This window comes from Thalassophryne amazonica, chromosome 1 (genome assembly GCF_902500255.1).
Source record: "Thalassophryne amazonica chromosome 1, fThaAma1.1, whole genome shotgun sequence".
In the NCBI taxonomy this organism is placed as follows: Eukaryota; Metazoa; Chordata; class Actinopteri; order Batrachoidiformes; family Batrachoididae; genus Thalassophryne; species Thalassophryne amazonica.
This window is the reverse complement of record NC_047103.1, coordinates 149,442,376-149,462,023: the sequence shown is the minus strand read 5'-3', so window position 1 is coordinate 149,462,023 and position 19,648 is coordinate 149,442,376. Positions and strand designations below refer to the sequence as shown.

Below are 19,648 nucleotides of genomic sequence, written 5' to 3'. Positions count from 1 at the left end.
TTATGATATCAAATGAACATGTAAAACAATTTTTTTCGTATCCACAATATGGTGTTTTTAATGTTTATTCTCAGTGTGAAAATACTTTTTTCAACATGGTATTTAAAAAAATACATACAATCAGTCGTCTGGTTTTACCGTCAGTTGTGATGGCACAAGTCAAGATACATACAAGAACATGTCCAAGGCTTTCTATATGACTTGAAGGTTATTCATATCAATATTACTTGATGGTAATTCTGCTATGAGCAGGTCAACTTCAAAATTCAATGACTGTGCAAGAAGGAAACAAGTAAGGGAAGCCACCAAGGGACCCATGACAATGCTGATGGGGTTACAAGCTTCAGTGGCTGTGATTTGAGTGCCTTTTCTTGCAGAAAGTTTTAACTGTTGCTTTTCCAGTGACAACTTTGCAGCAGAGAAACATGAAATCTAGGTTCAAGTAAACTGTGTATCTTCTGGGAAACTCGGGCCAAGCAAAATTTCACCAGAATCTGAGTTGTACTTCATGTAGGGGTGATAAGGCCTAGTTCAAAAATAATTAAGCCAAAGTGTGACATAACCATCAAAATTTAAAAGTGGTCTCTTTTTTTTTATCATATATATACAACCCCTGGCAAAAATTATGGAATCACCGGCCTTGGAGGATGTTCATTCAGTTTTATAATTTTGTAGAAAAAAGCAGATCACAGACATGACACAAAACTAAAGTCATTTCAAATGGCAACTTTCTGGCTTTAAGAAACACTATAAGAAATCAGGAAAAATACTTGTGGCAGTCAGTAACGGTTACTTTTTTAGACCGAGCAGAGGGAAAAAAATAGGGAATCACTCAATTCTGAGGAAAAAATTATGGAATCATGAAAAACAAAAGACCGCTCAAACACATCACTAGTATTTTGTTGCACCATCTCTGGCTTTTATAACAGCTTGCAGTCTCTGAGGCATGGACTTAATGAGTGACAAACAGTACTCCTCATCAATCTGGCTCCAACTATCTCTGATTGCTGTTGCCAGATCAGCTTTGCAGGTTGGAGCCTTGTCATGGACCATTTTCTTCAACTTCCAAGATTTTCAATTGGATTAAGATCCGGACTATTTGCAGGCCATGACATTGACCCTATGTGTCTTTTTGCAAGGAATGTTTTCACAGTTTTTGCTCTACGGTAAGATGCATTATCATCTTGAAAAATGATGTCATCATCCCCAAACATCCTTTCAATTGATGGGATAAGAAAAGTGTCCAAAATATCAACGTAAACTTGTGCATTTATTGATGATGTAATGACAGCCATCTCCCCAGTGCCTTTACCTGACATGCAGCCCCATATCATCAATGACTGTGGAAATTTACGTGTTCTCTTCAGGCAGTCATCTTTAGAAATCTCATTGGAACGGCACCAAACAAAAGTTCCAGCATCATCACCTTGCCCAATGCAGATTCGAGATTCATCACTGAATATGACTTTCATCCAGTCATCCACAGTCCACGATTCCTTTTCCTTAGCCCATTGTAACCTTGTTTTTTTTCTGTTTAGGTGTTAATGATGGCTTTCGTTTAGCTTTTCTGTATGCAAATCCCATTTCCTTTAGGCGGTTTCTTACAGTTCGGTCACAGACGTTGACTCCAGTTTCCTCCAGTTTCCTCCCATTCGTTCCTCATTTGTGTTGTTGTGCATTTTTGATTTTTGAGACCTATTGCTTTAAGTTTTCTGTCTTGACGCTTTGATGTCTTCCTTGGTCTACCAGTATGTTTGCCTTTAACAACCTTCCCATGTTGTTTGTATTTGGTCCAGAGTTTAGACACAGCTGACTGTGAACCAACATCTTTTGCAACATTGCGTGATGATTTACCCTCTTTTTAAGAGTTTGATAATCTTCTCCTTTGTTTCAATTGACATCTTTCGTGTTGGAGCCATGATTCATGTCAGTCCACTTGGTGCAACAGCTCTCCAAGGTGTGATCACCCCTTTTTAGATGCAGACTAATGAGCAGATCTGATTTGATGCAGGTGTTAGTTTTGGGGATGAAAATTTACAGGGTGATTCCATAATTTATTCCTCAGAATTGAGGGAGTCCATATTTTTTTCCCTCTGCTTGGTCTAAAAAAGTAACAGTTACTGACTGCCACAATTATTTTTCCTGATTTCTTATAGTGTTTCTTAAAGCCAGAAAGTTGCCATTTGAAATGACTTTAGTTTTGTGTCATGTCTGTGATCTGCTTTTTTTTCTACAAAATTAAACAACTGAATGAACATCCTCCGAGGCCGGTGATTCCATAATTATTGCCAGGGGTTGTATACTATAATGTGCTAGAGTGTAACGCTTGCGACAACAGTTGGAGGCATCTTCTTTAGTCTGCAGAAGCCTGAAACAAAGAAACTCTGTCCATTAGTTCCTGGTATTATTGAACAAGTAATATAATTATTCTGTTGAAGCAGAGTAGGAGATATAGCTAAGGTTTTGACACAAGTAAATGAAGGACTTATTCTCAGCGTTACGCTTGTGACAGTTGTACTAAAAAACATGAATTTTTTCTAGGAAATGACATTTCTACCTTTACAAAAATGTATTACTGTGTGTTAGTATGAAACACAAACTGACAAAATACAATGTTATTTCATTAACACTCAACTTTAAATGATAATAATACAATGACATGCTTTTGGAGGGCGGTATGCATTTTCAAGAGGCCCGACGTCCATGCCCAGTCGCCCAAAATGACAGCTAGCTCGGGCGAATAGCTGTCATTGCGGGCGACGGCATGGACGGAGGGACTCAGAAAAATGCATACCGCACGACAGCAGCATGTTATTTGCATTATTATCACTTTTTACTGAGATACACAACACGTAACGCGTACATAAAAAGTTGGCCCACTTAACTTTGTCGTGTCGGGTGGCGCGCGCTGCTCTCCAAATTCGGCAGCGTGTCCTCATCAAGCTGGCTGCTTTAGCTGCTGTTCATTGTCGTATTATCCATGAGAAAATTATCCGGAATATCCATATTGGCACAAAACACACTTCTTGCCTTTTCATCTTTTCCTCTGCAAACAGTTCCCTCCCCCCTCTGCGGACAGTTCTTGGGCTGCGCGCTATGACGTCACTTGTTTTCGCACAGCGGGCGGTTATAGCCAGATAGCGTCGACGTAAATCTACAATACCTGCTAAATATCAGTGTCACACAAAATTGATGAAAAGTGCTATTTTTTGGGGTAAATTTCTTGCATATCTCTGGAACCATGCAGAATTTTTCCATGAAATTTTCAGTACCTGTCAAAGAGACTATAGGCAACTCACAGATAAATCTGGCTGGTGCCAAATAAAATAATGGCTTGTTCATGACAAATGCAATGCAAATCAGCAGTTAGGCTTCATTATTTTTGATCTAGGCCATAACAATTACCACCCTTTCTCCCAGAGGTGTTCCAAGGTTGCACCACTGCACCCACCAACAGCCAGCCAGGGTTTCAGTGATATTCAGTAGTCACAAATAGGCTGTAAAGACCAGAAAGAATTTCATCTGCACTTTGCGTTGGCTTATCAAGAAAGGGCTTACCAGTTATGAGAAATGTAGGATATCGCTACCTGAAGTGTGAGTCAGGCTGAAAGAACAAGCTAAATGGCAGCCTTTCATTATGAAATAACTCCTGCATTGCACTGAACATGATATTGATGTTGGATATCTCAGTGTGGGAGTATCAGTGGGTGGATTTTTCCTATAAATCTCACAGTCATTGTGTCTTTTCACATCCAGAGCATTGGAGCACCAATCCAAAGCATCAAATGTTGTTGCAATTCAAATACTGATGGAGCCTGCTGTATGCGTCTGTGTACGAGGGCGAGTGGGTTTTATGGAGTTAGATGAGGGCTAATGTGGGAAAGTTGTGGTTCAGTACAGCAATAAAAACCCATGAGATGTGGTTGATTGCTGCTGCTGCTGTTTTTTTTTTTTTCCTCCTCAATCGAAAGTTGGGTGAAGTTTTTCAGTTGATTGCTGACATTTGTACACATTCAGCTGTTCTAAAACAGGAAATCAACCACTATTTTCTATCTGTAAAATGCAGTCTGCCCAGATACTGTAAATGTCAAACTGAAATGAAAGTATATCCATTTAAATCTCTCGATTGCCTCCACAAAGGTGTCGACTGTGATGTTCAGCTTGAAGGCAGATAACCTCCTTCTGGTCTCCTTTAATTTTCCCAAAATATTAATACAAGCGGCTGAGTGTGATTTTATTGAATAAGGCCTACTCGGCTGATGTGGGAGGAGATCAATAAGCAGACTGTGTTGTCTCTCCGTGTGATTGTCAAATTACTGTGAGAAATCCATTTCAGAAATTGAGTTTATTCTTCATCCACATTACACACATACTCGTATATATTTACACCCCATTTATATTGTCTCATAAATATTGTTGATAATGCACAGACTACAGAGATTTGTTCCACAAAATACTTTGGACTTCTCAACACCAGGTTAGAATTGTAAATTATTTTCAGGCCCTATACAGACTCCTTGTTAAAAGTTCATCCCTGCATGAGAAATTACAATATATGCAGCAGCCAACATTGGGCCATAATATGTTGAATTTAATTATCTCAGCAACGACACTGTACATTTACATCAGATTTTCAAATCTAGAGCATACTGCAATTTATACTGGAGATTATGTTTACGCTGTCGGCAATATTCCAATATTAATAAAAAGCAGCAGAGAGCTGCACACACTTCACACCACGATGTAAATGTACAAGTAAAAATCCATACATCTGTAATGGTGCTTTTGACTATGTATGACCATCATATGACTTCTGTGGGACTTCATTATGAAATCATTCAAACTAATCAATCACAAATATTTTGCTGATCAGTATATGCTTTAGATCATCTGTCTCTGCTTCTTGGTTGTTGAGATGTATAAAAAAAAAAGTGTTTTTCGAACTACGTTTTCCTTGACCTTTGACCAAACTCCTCCAAAGTCTAATTACCTCTATCCAATAATATAACCCAATTTTCAGGAAATTTGTCCAGCTGTTTTAAGCTGTTTTGTCAACAGGAAAACATATGTCAGTGAAAACAATACCCTGCTTCGCTACTTTGACAGCGTGCAGGGTAACCAGATTAAGACAACATGCTGAACAAGAAACTTACATGTAACACCCCTGTCACACCTTCACGATTTAGCCAGCGTATGCCGACCATATTAAAAAGGCCGGGCATACGTGGGCGTACGTCTATTAAGTTATGGGTAAGTGTTGCGTCAGCTTGAGAATGTTGAGGCCCGCTGATTATACAGTAGTGTTCAGAATAATAGTAGTGCTATGTTACTAAAAAGATTAATCCAGGTTTTGAGTATATTTCTTATTGTTACGTGGGAAACAAGGTACCAGTAGATTCAGTAGATTCTCACAAATCCAACAAGACCAAGCATTCATGATATGCACACTCTTAAGGCTATGAAATTGGGCTATTAGTAAAAAAAAAAGTAGAAAAGGGGGTGTTCACAATAATAGTAGTGTGGCATTCAGTCAGTGAGTTCGTCAATTTTGTGGAACAAACAGGTGTGAATCAGGTGTCCCCTATGTAAGGATGAAGCCAGCACCTGTTGAACATGCTTTTCTCTTTGAAAGCCTGAGGACAATGGGACGTTCAAGACATTGTCCAGAAGAACAGCGTAGTTTGATTAAAAAGTTGATTGGAGAGGGGAAAACTTATACGCAGGTGCAAAAAATTATAGGCTGTTCATCTACAATGATCTCCAGTGCTTTAAAATGGACAAAAAAACTAGAGACGCGTGGAAGAAAACTGAAAACAACCATCAAAATGGATAGAAGAATAACCAGAATGGCAAAGGCTCACCCATTGATCAGATCCAGGATGATCAAAGACAGTCTGGAGTTACCTGTAAGTGCTGTGACAGAAGATGCCTGTGTGAAGCTACTTTATTTGCAAGAATTCCCTGCAAAGTCACTCTGTTAAATAAAAGACATGTGCAGAAGAGGTTACAATTTGCCAAAGAACACATCAACTGGCCTAAGGAGAAATGGAGGAATATTTTGTGGACTGATGAGAGTAAAATTGTTCTTTTTGGGTCCAAGGGCCACAGACAGTTTGTGAGACGACCCCCCAAACTCTGAATTCAAGCCACAGTTCACAGTGAAGACAGTGAAGCATGGTGGTGCAAGCATCATGATATGGGCATGTTTCTCCTACTATGGTGTTGGGCCTATATATCGCCTACCAGGTATCATGGATCAGTTTGGATATGTCAAAATACTTGAAGAGGTCATGTTGCCTTATGCTGAAGAGGACATGCCCTTGAAATGGGTGTTTCAACAAGACAATGACCCCAAGCACACTAGTAAACAAGCAAAATCTTGGTTCCAAACCAACAAAATTAATGCCTCGCACATGTGAAGAAATCATGAATAACTGGTTATACAACTAAATACTAATTTAGTGATTCACAGGATTGCTAAAAAAGCAGTTTGAACATAACAGTTTTGAGTTTGTAGCGTCAACAGCAGATGCTACTATTATTGTGAACACCCCCTTTTCTACGTTTTTTTTTTTTTACTAATAGCCCAATTTCATAGCCTTAAGAGTGTGCATATCATGAATGCTTGGTCTTGTTGGATTTGTGAGAATCTACTGAATCTACTGGTACCTTGCTTCCCATGTAACAATAAGAAGTATACTCAAAACCTGGATTAATCTTTTTAGTCCCATAGCACTACTATTATTCTGCACACTACTGTACGTCGTAATACAATGAGTGCGTTGAACACTTTTGGGTGTACCTAATACTTTTGATGTATGCCAGCGTATGACTCGTATGTCCTGCATACGTGCACCATAAGTTGTAGGCGTGATATTTAAATAAGTTGTGAATTTCTCTAAATAGAAAGTGCTGGCGTTGGAACTTGTCCAAATTTTTCACACATATGGATAAAACCGCCTCCTCCAATAAGTTGAATAAAAACAAAACTGTAACCTAACGTTTTCAGCAACAGGCTACTATCTTTTGATTTCACAGTTAAATTACAGCATTTTGTAATGCTGCACTGTGAACCCACAACGGAAGCCTTGAATGGCATCGCAGCATTTTGTGCCGACTCTACTTTTTTTTCCTTCCCCTCTCTCTCGCTCTCCACTGAGCATAGTGCACAAAACGTTGAGAGAACCTTAACACGGCTGGTCGATTGGGGTGAGACGAGGCCACACCACAGATCACTGTGCTGAGGTCAAAGCCATCAAATCATTGTAGCCCACTCTGGAAGCAGCCGGGCCCATTTCCTGACACTTTGGGGCTTGTGGGTTTCAGAGATAACATTAGAAAGATGCTACGACGGTGGCCGTGCCGTCGTCAAGCAACAGCGCTGCAGCATCCTCCCAGTCTCAAACCGTCAAGACGACACGCAGGTTATTTAAAGGAGGATGATTAATGTGTTGAGAAATGGCAAGCACCTGCCCCAGCCAGCCTCCCTCTCGCCTGTTTGTGTGTGGGTGGGTGCACACTCGTAGTCCTGTGTGTGTATGTGTGCATGCACACGTTCATTTGCATGGTTGTGCACTTTCTTTTATTCACATCTGTGTGTGCATATTGTGTACTTTTGTTTCTTTCCCTTTTTTTTGCTATGCACTTTGTGTGCACACATACTGGTCTCATGCGTGTGCGCATTGCGCTGACTGGGCCGGTGTGCTGGCAATTAGAAAAACCACCAGTGGCAAGGTGCACATTAATCATGTTCCTCAGCTGAAAGAGAGAAATGGGGCGGAGATGGGGGGAGACGGTGGGGGTGGAGGAGGAAGAATAATGAGAGACTGTGTCTGAGGTATTCAGAACTGCTCCACTGCACTGTTTGGTCTGACATGACGTTGGAAGCGTTTATGAATAAGCAAGGTCATGACAATAGGCCCAACCCCACTGGGCAGGGAGAGGCACAGTTGATCTACAGTATCTGCATTTTCCTCCATGGGGACAGTTTCAGCTTGATGCAAGCCAAACAGTGTGCCTCGCTTTGAAGCCATTGTTCTCGGTTGTGTGTCGTAGAAAGCTGCAGCTTGTTGGCTTCTTATAAAGTTGTTCAAACTCATCTATTCAAAGGAGGTTCAGTCAAATCAAACTCTTCAGTTTGTCTTCGTTTTACTGTCGTTTTTGTAACAGGACACATTCATAAAGCTCATTTTGACAAAAGACTGAAACACACTGACTATGGCACGTCAAACTAGGGAACAAAAGTTTTACAATAGAAAAAGTTGACCTCTGCCACACTTGGTTAGCTGTCCGCTAGCTACGTTACTTAACACTATTTCACCCGATCTTTGTGAATTTGTGTTCTATTTGGGATCCAGATGTGAATTCTGAATTTTTTTTCAATATTTTATATACAGTGACATTTATTTTTAACTGCAATAAAAAGGTTGTGTCACTCATGTCCAGTGGTTTGATTTGTCACCATGATTTTGTTAATAGACACAATAATCTACATATCCACTTTACCTCTGCATTGACATTAGTGTCCATGAGAGCCTGACCGATGAGGTTGATAGATGTCTGGAAAACCGTAGAGTCAGGAACTTGCTGGAAAGCGGTGAATGGAAAAGGTGTAAATTTGCAGAGCTCTGGTACTTGTGGTCTGTGACATCTGGATGCTAACTTGATGCAATGCCTTTAGGACTAGGTCTGTGGGCAATCTTTGGCTACCACTGGACTTGTTTTGTATCAAATGAGGAGTTACTTATAGAAACCCAGAAGGGGCCTATCATATGGGATGCATTCAGATCAATACTACGTTGCTGATCTTTCATCACTATTCAAGGCATAAGTATCTGCAGAAAATGATGGCTGTAGAAAGCAGTCTGGACACTACCATTTGTCTGTCTAGTGGGTTGTTAAAGGATTACACGACCAATCATTCAGAGTGGAATTCTGATTAGATTCACTGATTTAATTCTGATTGATAGGTTTTACAAAATGCTTCTGTTCAGGTTCTCAATTATTCTGATTATCACCGGTCAACATGATTTTTCTTGCGTGGAGTTTTTCAACAGATTTTGGTTCATTTGGGGGACGCTGAATCCAAATCTGGTGTTAGTTTTGCCAACCTCATCACGCTTTGTGATATGAAACATTTTTCTCGTATCAAGCATTGAAGCAAAAGCTGCAGTCTCACACACCTCTTTGGCGTCATAGATGATATTACGGCTCTTGTATGCTTTTAAAGCTGCTTTTGTGCACAATTAGTGCCGTCAAAGTCGTGAGTGAATGAGGAACTTCTGCATAATCCATCAATCCGGAACATGCAGATTGCAAAAAAGTGTGATGTGATAGAGGAAATCTGAGCTCAGATTCTGATTCAACACCCCAAAATTACTTCTCAAAGTCCATGCAAGGAAAAACAATGTTAGGTTTTTTTTTTTTTTAACCACTGACATGATGATGACGATTCAGTTCCATCTAAGCGTAGCTTAGAGATGAGGATTGGCAGCTGATCTACCTGGGTTTTTGACAGCAGTTGCAGCACTTCCATGTGGCAGTGGATGCGCCAATATGTTGCACCAAATTTCTAAATCTGCACTTGGCTGTAATGAGGCTATTTGGTAGAGGGATGATACATTTGTTGTGGAAGAACCTATTCACTTTTGGTGTGGCTCTTGTTCTATATGTGGAAGCAGGAAATTGTAATTTTATTTATTTTGATATCATCTAAATAGAGCTTTCTTTTGGCGTTTTCACATCTTTCATAAGAAATGAGGCAGACATTTTTTATCACTTAGATTTTATTTTTATTTTGACAAATGCACAAAATACAAACACACAGTCCAACAAATATTGCCACCTGACATCTCAAGTCAGGGAATACAAAACATATTATCTTACAATTACATTACAGCAATTACATTGCTTCTTTTTTAAATCCCAAAGAAAAGGTAAAATGAGGAGGTGAAACCACCAGCCATGTTCTTTATTCCTTCCAGTATGATGTCCATTTTCCAAATTTGGCCATCTATACATCTTTTTTCAGTCTCAGAAGGAAAGTCAGTCTCTCTAACTCATGAATTTCTGTGGTGATTTCTAGCCAATTGTCTACTGTTGGTGTGTTTCATACCGGGGGTGCTCCCAGTTGCGCCGTGCGTCATTATGACAACGTCGCGTGGAAGCAACTCAGTGCTGAGATGATGCAGCTCGGCGCCACAACAGCGCAAGGGGCGCAAAGGAGGAAGCAAGTCGGGCGCCGAAAAATTAAACCTGTTTAATTTTTTTGGCGTCCTGTGCTCAACGCAGAAAGGAAGTGGTTCCAGCGCAAGTCCGGGCAAAGAGGCGTTACCCGGCGTGACTCGAAGCCAATTTATGATTCCTGCTGTGTTCCATTGTTCCCGCAGTATAAATCACGCAGGATTGTTTTTATACCGTGCACTTAATGCAGTAAAAACTACATGCTGAAAAAAAATGCAGAATGATTGCCAGAAATATCCAGTAAAAAGTCCGGACATCTCTAGTCCACTCATGGACGTTCGTTCACGCGCGCACATGTGAACAATTAAAAGAAAAAAAAAGTCTGGCTGCGGGCATTAGTTCCTTGTTCTCTGCTCAAACTCTCACATCACAGTTAAAAAAAAAAAAAGGACAAAAAAGGACATAAGTCCTGAGACAGGACATGTCAACATCAAGTAGAACTCCAGACATCTCCACATTTGCTTGACGGTTCGCTCGCGCGCGTGCGTGCGCATCTTGCGGTCAAGGGAGGAAAGATAAACTATAACAGAGCTCCAAATCTCCTGACCATAGGTGAGGATCGGAACGTAGATCGATGGGTCAATCGAGAGCTTTGCCCCCCTGCTCAGCTCTCTCTTCACCACGATGGTCCGATACAGCGACCTCATCACGGCAGACGCTGCACCGATCCGTCTATCGATCTCACGCTCCATCCGTCCCTCACTCATGAACAAGACCCAGAGATACTTAAACTCCTCCACTTGAGGCAAGGACACTCCACCGACCTGAAGAGGGCAAAGCACCTTTTTCCGGTCGAGAACCATGGCCTCAGATTTGGAGGTGCTGATTTTCATCCCGGACGCTTCACACTCTGCTGCAAACCACCCCAGTGCACGCTGAAGGTCCTGATTTGACGAAGCCAACAGAACCACATCGTCCACAAACAGCAGAGACGAGATTCTGTGGTTCCCAAACCAGACCCCCTCCACACCCTGGCTGCGCCTAGAAATTCTGTCCATAAAATAATGAACAGAACCGGTGACAAAGGGCAGCCACAGCGGAGGCCAATGTGCACTGGAAACAGGTTTGACTTACTACCGGCAATGCGAACCAAGCTCCTGCTGCGGTCGTACAGGGACCGGATAGCCCTTAGCAAAGGACCCCGGACCCCGTACTCCTGGAGCACTCCCCACAGGGTGCCCCAAGGGACACGGTCGAACGCCTTCTCCAGATCCACAAAACATATGTGGACTGGTTGGGCGAACTCCCATGAACCCTCAAGCACCTGATGGAGCGTGTAGAGGTGGTTCAGTGTGCCGCGACCAGGACGAAAACCACACTGCTCCTCCTGAATCCGAGGTTCGACCATCTGTTGAATTCTCCTTTCCAGTACTCTGGAATAGACCTTATCGGGGAGGCTGAGGAGTGTGATCCCCCTATAGTTGGAACACACCCTCCGGTCCCCCTTCTTAAACAGAGGGACCACCACCCCGGTCTGCCAATCCAGAGGCACTGTCCCCGATCGCCACGCGATGTTGCAGAGGCGTGTCAGCCAAGACAGTCCCACAACATCCAGAGACTTAAGGTACTCAGGACGGATTTCATCCACCCCAGGAGCCCTGCCACCGAGGAGCTTTCTAACCACCTCGGTGACGTCTGCCTGGGTAATGGATGAGTCCGCCTCTGAGTCCCCAGTCTCTGCCTCCTCTTCGGAAGATGTGACGATGGGATTGAGGAGATCCTCGAAGTACTCCTTCCACCGCCCGACAACATCCCCAGTCAGGGTCAACAGCTCCCCACCCGCACCGTAAACGGTGCGGGTGGAGAGCTGCTTCCGCCTTCTGAGGCGTCGGACGGTTTGCCAGAATCTCTTCGAGGTCGTCCGATAGTCCTCCTCCATGGCCTCCCCAAACTCCTCCCAGACCCGAGTTTTTGCCTCTGTGACCGCACGGGCTGCGGCACGCTTGGCCTGCCGGTACCTGTCAGCTGCCTCTGGGGTCCCACCTACCAACAAAGATAAGTAGGACTCCTTCTTCAGCTTGACGGCATCCCTTACTTCCGGTGTCCACCACCGGGTTCGGGGATTGCCGCCACGACAGGCACCACAGACCTTGTGACCATAGCTATGAGCGGCCGCATCGACAATGGAGGTGGAGAACATGGTCCACTCGGACTCCATGTCTCCAACCTCCCCCGGGATCTAGGAGAAGCTCTCCCGGAGGTAGGAGTTGAAGACCTTGCTGACAGAGGGTTCCGCCAGTCGTTCACAGCAGACCCTCACGATACGTTTGGGTATACGAAGGTATACCCAATACGAAGGTAGTAATATAAATTACTACCTGCCAAAATAAGTACTCACTGGACATTAATCATGCATTATAGCCCCCACAAATAAAGTATTTTCTGAGTGGGTATTGGAATCACTATTTCAGTCTGTCCATGAGTCTGATTAGCACAACACTACCTAAACCATTGGTTGGATTTCAAAAGAATTCCTCACAATGGTACCACACTATGTGAACATGTGCAAGAAGGGAAATAAATCTGGTCTGATATCCTCGAGTGCAGATAATGAGACTGTATTTTATTAATAATACATCGTATTTTTTCGTTACATGTACAAACAAACACCCATTTCAAGGGCATGTCCTCTTCAGCATAAGGCAAGATGACCTCTTCAAGTATTTTGACATATCCAAACTGGTCCATGATACCTGGTATGTGATATATAGGCCCAACACCATAGTAGGAGAAACATGCCCATATCATGATGCTTGCACCACCATGCTTCACTGTCTTCACTGTGAACTGTGGCTTGAATTTGGAGTTTGGGGGTTGTCTCACAAACTGTTTATGGCCCTTGGACCCAAAAAGAACTATTTTACTCTCATCAGTCCACAAAATATTCCTCCATTTCTCTTTAGGCCAGTTGATGTGTTCTTTGGCAAATTGTAACCTCTTCTGCACATGTCTTTTATTTAACAGAGGGCCTTTGCGGGGGATTCTTGCAAATAAATTAGCTTCACACAGGTGTCTTCTAACTGTCACAGCACTTATAGGTAACTCCAGACTGTCTTTGATCATCCTGGAGCTGATCAGTGGGTGAGCGTTTGCCATTCTGGTTATTCTTCTATCCGTTTTGATGGTTGTTTTACGTTTTCTTCCATGCGTCTCTGTTTTTTTGTCCATTTTAAAGCATTGGAGAATTTTTTGCACCTGCGTATAATTTTCCCCTCTCCAATCAACTTTTTAATCAAACTACACTGTTCTTTTGAACAATGTCTTGAACATCCCAGTTTCCTCAGGCTTTCAAAGAGAAAAGCATGTTCAACAGGTGCTGGCTTCATCCTTAAGTAGGGCACACCTAATTCACACCTGTTTGTTCCACAAAATTGACAAACTCACTGACTGAATGCCACACTACTATTATTGTGAACACCCCCTTTTCTACTTTTTTTTTACTAATAGCCCAATTTCATAGCTTTAAGAGTGTGCATATCATGAATGCTTGGTCTTGTTGGATTTGTGAGAATCTACTGAATCTACTGGTACCTTGTTTCCCATATAACAATAAGAAATATACTCAAAACCTGGATTAATCTTTTTAGTCACATAGCACTACTATTATTCTGAACACTACTGTACGTGACACTCAACTTTAACAAAGAATTTTCTGACTGTTATTCCATCTAATTTAATTTTCTCTGTTTTTATATTACAGGTGTATGATTGCTGATGAGGTAAGCAGGACACACGATCATGATATCTACGCCCCCCAACCCCCACCCCCCCAAAAAAATGTGGAACTTGGCTGCATGCCCTCCAAATGAATTTGTCAGCCCTGTGCAGCACTTCCATGTGCCTAATCAGTTTTGACACAAGAATCATTCCGAGACTTTATTACTCTTGGGCCTCGCATCAGCTCGGCCGTCATATGCAATTTACAACAAGAGTTGGTGTGCGATTGACTTGTTTTTCTCCCCGTTCACCATGTGTTGATTTGCCTGGTCCAGATGGGTCTTGGGAAGACTGTGCAGGCTATTGCGGTGGCGTTTGCCTTCAGACAAGAATGGCCCCTCCTGGTGGTGGTACCCTCGTCACTGAAATATCCCTGGATCGAGGAGCTGGAGAGGTGGATCCCAGAGTTGCAGCCTGGAGACATCAACCTTGTGGAGAACAAGAGCCACACCATGTAAGTCATCCCACCACTGCAACCACATTCTGCACAAGCCACACTGCACAGTTTTTCTGGGACCAATTTTGTCATAGAGTCCTCGCCATTTTGTATTTGGCTGCATTGTAAACTAAGGGTTCAGGTATTTCAGGATTTTTGCCTTTTAATGAATTTGTTTATTTCAATGTATAACAGTCATGAACTAAAGCACTCAGGGCTGGTGTGATTTAAATCACTGGGAAAAAATCAAATCATCAAAAATGATTATTACTATTATTTTTTTTAGAAATCAGTACTTAAAACATCACCGAAATATGAAATCAATACCAGTGATTAATGGCACTTGCACTTGTTGTATGTGCACCTTCATGTTTTATCATGTCAATAAAGATCATAAGTAATATTATTTGTATAATCCTATTTAGACGAGTGAAATAAATACAAATGGAAAAAGTCTATTTAAATCAATAAAAGTCTATTTAAATTGAAAAAAAAAATCATGAATTTTTAGAAAAGAGCACTTTTTTAACCAGCCCTGAAAACACTAAATGTAACCTATACCCAAGATGTGAAGTGCATATAGTGTACAAACTGATAGTGTAATTAAGGAACTCCAGCCAACAGTTTTCCGCTGAACATACAAAATATATTGTTACTGTGCTGATTATTTCATATCGAGGTCTCTCAGGCCAGTAATTTTGGACACGATCTGAAATGACCAACCCACCTCAGAGTTGATGTGCAAAAGTAAATTTTCACAAGTCAAACCTGAGCATGAGTAGTTCTATTTCAAAGTTTCATTTCCCAAACAAGCACAGATGCAGAGACAACACATCAATAACAGCAGCACGCTGTGCCAGAAACAAATTATCATGTTGGAGCGTGTTGTTTTAGACATTCTCACATATCCCATGGCTTCTTAAAATAATGAGGTGTTCAGTTACGTCATCAGAACACAGCGAGTAGCTGCATGACATCCTTGCATGATTTGGGAAATTTCCATTTCAAGAACAAATTCTGAATAAATGACATTCGAAGGATATGATTTGAGGATGATAATTGATTAAATAATGAGATGCACCCCGCCCAGCGCCCAGCACTTCAGCGTTCGCACATTCTATCTCTCCTCAAAAACACCTACGTCTGTGGTGATACTCATAACGCACAACAAGATCAGAGCAGTTTCAGAGAGTTTCTGTATGTCTTCTGGCACGAGGCATCCTGAGACGCACACATGAAACTTGCGGCAAAGGAACAGGACTGAACATGCACCTTGTAAGACCTGGACCAACCTCAGCTTGGATGTGAGAGTTCACTCAAACAAAAACATCAATGGATTGAATCATGGTCGAGTCCTACCACATGCCGTTGAGGACAGCCTTTGCCCTAATGACCTTATTAACATGCAAGTGAGCTGATGGTTGCTATGGTAACCCTTCCACCCGCTTGCCCTACCCATGTACCAAAGTTAATTGCATTTACTGATGGAATTACTAACAATAAAACAAAAACCTAAAAATCAATTATGATTGCGGGCTTCAAACTGGCAGTAAATATATAATTTACAAATTGCACAAGATCTTTATGATGGATGACAATGAGTTGCCAACAACTGTTTTTAATGAATGGTTATATTGGCAGACTGTTCCATCAGAGAGTGAAGTTAAGTCAGCACTGAGCTGCAGTTAGTATAATTAACAATAAAAAGTTGGATGTGTTATTGTATCATGGTGAGGATAGGAAGAGAAATGGTGTTGGTGTCATTCGAAAGGAAGAGTGTGTTGGAGGTTAAGTGAGTGTCCGACAGGATGATGGGTGTGAAGTTGGAAATTGAAGGGTTAATGATGAATATCATGAGTGCATATGCCCCACAGGTAGGTTGTGAGACAAAGGAGAAAAAAGATTTCTAGAGTGAGTTAGATGAGGTGTTGGAGAGTCAGTTTAGTGCTGGGAATGTGAGGACAAGCGGAGATTTGATTGCATGGGTGAGTGAGTGGGTGAGTGACAGCTCCAATGTCGGTGCGGTCTGACAGCAGTCTGTGTCGTCTGACTGTTGTCGGAAATATGTTTGGGCTGCATCCTGCAGGTGAGCAACAGGCAGTCCGGATGCGTTCTGACGTGGCTGACCATGCCTCTTTTCCTCCCGACTGCGTCGGATTATGGCAATATTTGCCGTCTCGGGCATGGTTATTCCACATTCCTGCTATGTGTCACGGGGGTTAAATGTATTTGAGTTGACTTATAGCGCTTGTCATTTGTGTTGGTTGAATTCACCTTGCAGTGCTGTTTTTGTTTGGTGGGGTGTCAGTTTTAAGTTTGTTTGGTTTTTGCACAAATTATGGTAATCATAAAGCATCACTCTGTACAGATTAAAAATCATTGTATGCAGTGTTGCTATTCAGCGAACATTCCATCTGTGAAATCTTACACCAGTTCATATAAAATCGCAAATTATTGACAGACAGCGACAGTAATTCAACACAAATGTGGATTGGTTGGCTTTGGCTTTTACGTGGTCTGTTAGAAAAGTAACGGACCTTTTTATTTTTTGCAAAAACCATATGGATTTGAATCACATGTGATTGCATCAGCCAAGCTTGAACCTTCGTGCGCATGCGTGAGTTTTTTCACGCCTTCGGTTGCATCATTCGCCTGTGAGCAGGCTTTGTGGGAGGAGTGGTCCAGCCCCCTCGGCGGATTTTCATTGTCAGGAAAATGGCTGAGCGACTGCCGCTTTGCTCCATCAAAATTTTTTCAGAAACTGTGAGAGACAGCCAGGTGGACACCATTCGGAAAATTCAGATGGCTTTCGGGGATGATTTTCTGGGTATCGCACAGATTAAGGAGTGTTACAGCCGGTTTAAAGACGGTGCACAATGGCGGAGGGCGCGCCGTGCTCCGAGCGGCGATCGACAAGCTGAAACGACCAGATCATTTCCAAAGTGAAGGCTGTGTTGATCCGGTGCATCGTCTGACTACCAGAGGAAATGGCAAGAGAGGTGGACATAGCACTTTTTCGGCACATTACACTGTTACAGGAGATTTTGTAATGAAAGACGTGCGGCGCAATTCGCGCGTCAGGACGGAGCCGCGTAATGGCGCACAACAAAAAGCACCTCCGTGTTGGAAGTCTCACGGGACATGCCCAGCTCTTCCACCATTCGGAAGATTCAGATGGCTTTGAGTGGCTTTTCAGTCAAGTGAGTTTCCGAGAAATTGTCGAAGATCTGGGCATGCCACAACATGTCCTGTGAGACCAACACGGAGGTGCTTTCGTTCCGCGCCATTAGTGGCTCCGTGGCGAATTCCTCCGCTCCTGTTTTCATGACAAAATCTCCTTTAACAGTGGAATGTGCCGGAAAAGTGCTATGTCCACCTTTCTTGCCATTTCCTCTGGTGGTCAGATGACGTGCCGGATCAACACAGCCTTCACTTTGGAAATGATCTGGTCGTTTCAGCCTGTCGATCGCCGCCCGGAGCACGGCGCGCCCTCCGCCATTGTGCGCCGTCTTTAAACTGGCTGTAACACTCCTTAATCTGTGTGATACCCAGAAAATTGTCCCTGAAAGCCATCTGAATTTTCCGAATGGTGTCCACCTGGCTGTCTCTCACAGTTTCTGGAAAAATTTGATGCATTGCTGCTCCAGCCGTTCAGACATTTTCCTAACAATAAAAATCTGACGAGGGGGGAGGACCAGTGCTCACTCAAAGCCTGCTCACAGGCGAATGACGCAACCGACAGGCGTGAAAAAACTCACGCATGTGCACGAAGGTTCAAGCTTGGCTGATGCAATCACACGTGATTCAAATCCATATGGTTTTTGCAAAAAATAAAAAGGTCCATTACTTTTCTAACAGACCTCGTAGGTTCCTTGTGTGGAAGAAAAATAAATGAAGTAATTCTATTTATTTTTCAAACTTTCTGGATGGACTGTTGCAGGCTTGTTCGCTGTTGTATGGTGTCCACTCTACGTGCCCCTTACACCGTCTGTTCACACACAGAGCAAGCTGGCCCCGTCTCCTGGAGACAGCAAGAGACAGAGGGACAGAAGCAGCTTGCTGAAATGTTGGCCATTGAGTTTATGGCAATGAGGAGGAACAAACAGAATGGACACAACGTTATTTTAAAAATCGACTTTGAATGTTTTGAATTGATTGTGAATCGCTAAGGATAAGAATCACAGGACATCTTTGCGCATTCTCAAATGCATGTCACTCCTGAGACATGTAGTCTTGAATGCGTGTCTTGAGCACATGGTACATATTGCATATTGTGTCCAGCCTTGTCGATTTTGCACCAGGACGGCATAAGTGCGAACAGAGATACCGATTTCTGATCAATTTTCAGTATGGAAAATAGATTTACATAGGTTTTCAGCTTCAATACAGCCATTTTCCTTGTTGCTAGATGCATAGTTTGGTGTCAGAATCAGATGAGTCTTTGCAACACCGAACTGTCAGAAAACATGGCACCATTGACAGGAGTAATTGATAACATCTGATGCATTTGATTCTGATGGATTGAACATTTGGAACCAGTTCTCAACTCCCATACGCATTGGCAAAAACATCTGAGAGCTGATGGGATCAGGTGTGCTACGACTGACATGGCTGTGGCTCATTTGGGTACAGTAGGGAACCGCAGTTTTGTTTGAACCCCTGCGTGATATATTGCAGGATTTGACCACTTCTGGGGATAGCCTGCACAAACACAGCATCACTTCTAACAGATAAATGGTGTACTGTTATGTTTTCGGCTGCAATCACCGAAGCAGTCGCGAAAAGTGCATGTTTTCTCAGTTCCCAGTGGAGAAGGGAAGACGAGGCAAAAGGAAGAGGTCGTGTCGGTAAGTTTTAGCAATCACACCTTGACAGAGTAGCTGCGGTCTCTTGCCTGCACAACTGCCTTGACAAGTTTGAGCTCCGGGTCATAAACAAGCTGCAACACATGTCCACTTTCCACTGCATCTTCACTTTTTCTTTGCATTTTCACTTTGTTTGCCATGTAATTTGCCCAGATTTGCTGTGTTTGTGATGGGGACAGATGAGGGCTGTCCACGGAAATAAAATTATGCTCTTTCATTTTTCCCGTTTAGCGCTTGCCCTCAAATGAAACTACGGTACCCAACTAAATTAAGTACATAATTTAGTGTCAGACATGACTAAGTTTGAGTTGCATTTCAAAATAATAGCATAGCTTGTACATATCATTCTGCGTGTGGCAGGCTGGTGGTGGGTATGTCTTCCCTGTTT

General features: G+C 42.5%; 1 protein-coding gene across 1 annotated transcript in view; it reads left to right on the top strand.

Moving 5' to 3' along the window:
• The window catches only part of zranb3 (zinc finger, RAN-binding domain containing 3), a 320,504-nt gene that overhangs the window by 43,304 nt on the left and 257,552 nt on the right, over nucleotides 1–19,648 (top strand). Inside the window, exons 3-4 of the mRNA XM_034175776.1 lie at nucleotides 13,943–13,961; nucleotides 14,235–14,413. Of these exons, the coding sequence (XP_034031667.1) occupies nucleotides 13,943–13,961; nucleotides 14,235–14,413 (198 nt within the window). The remainder of the gene's footprint in view (nucleotides 1–13,942; nucleotides 13,962–14,234; nucleotides 14,414–19,648) is intronic.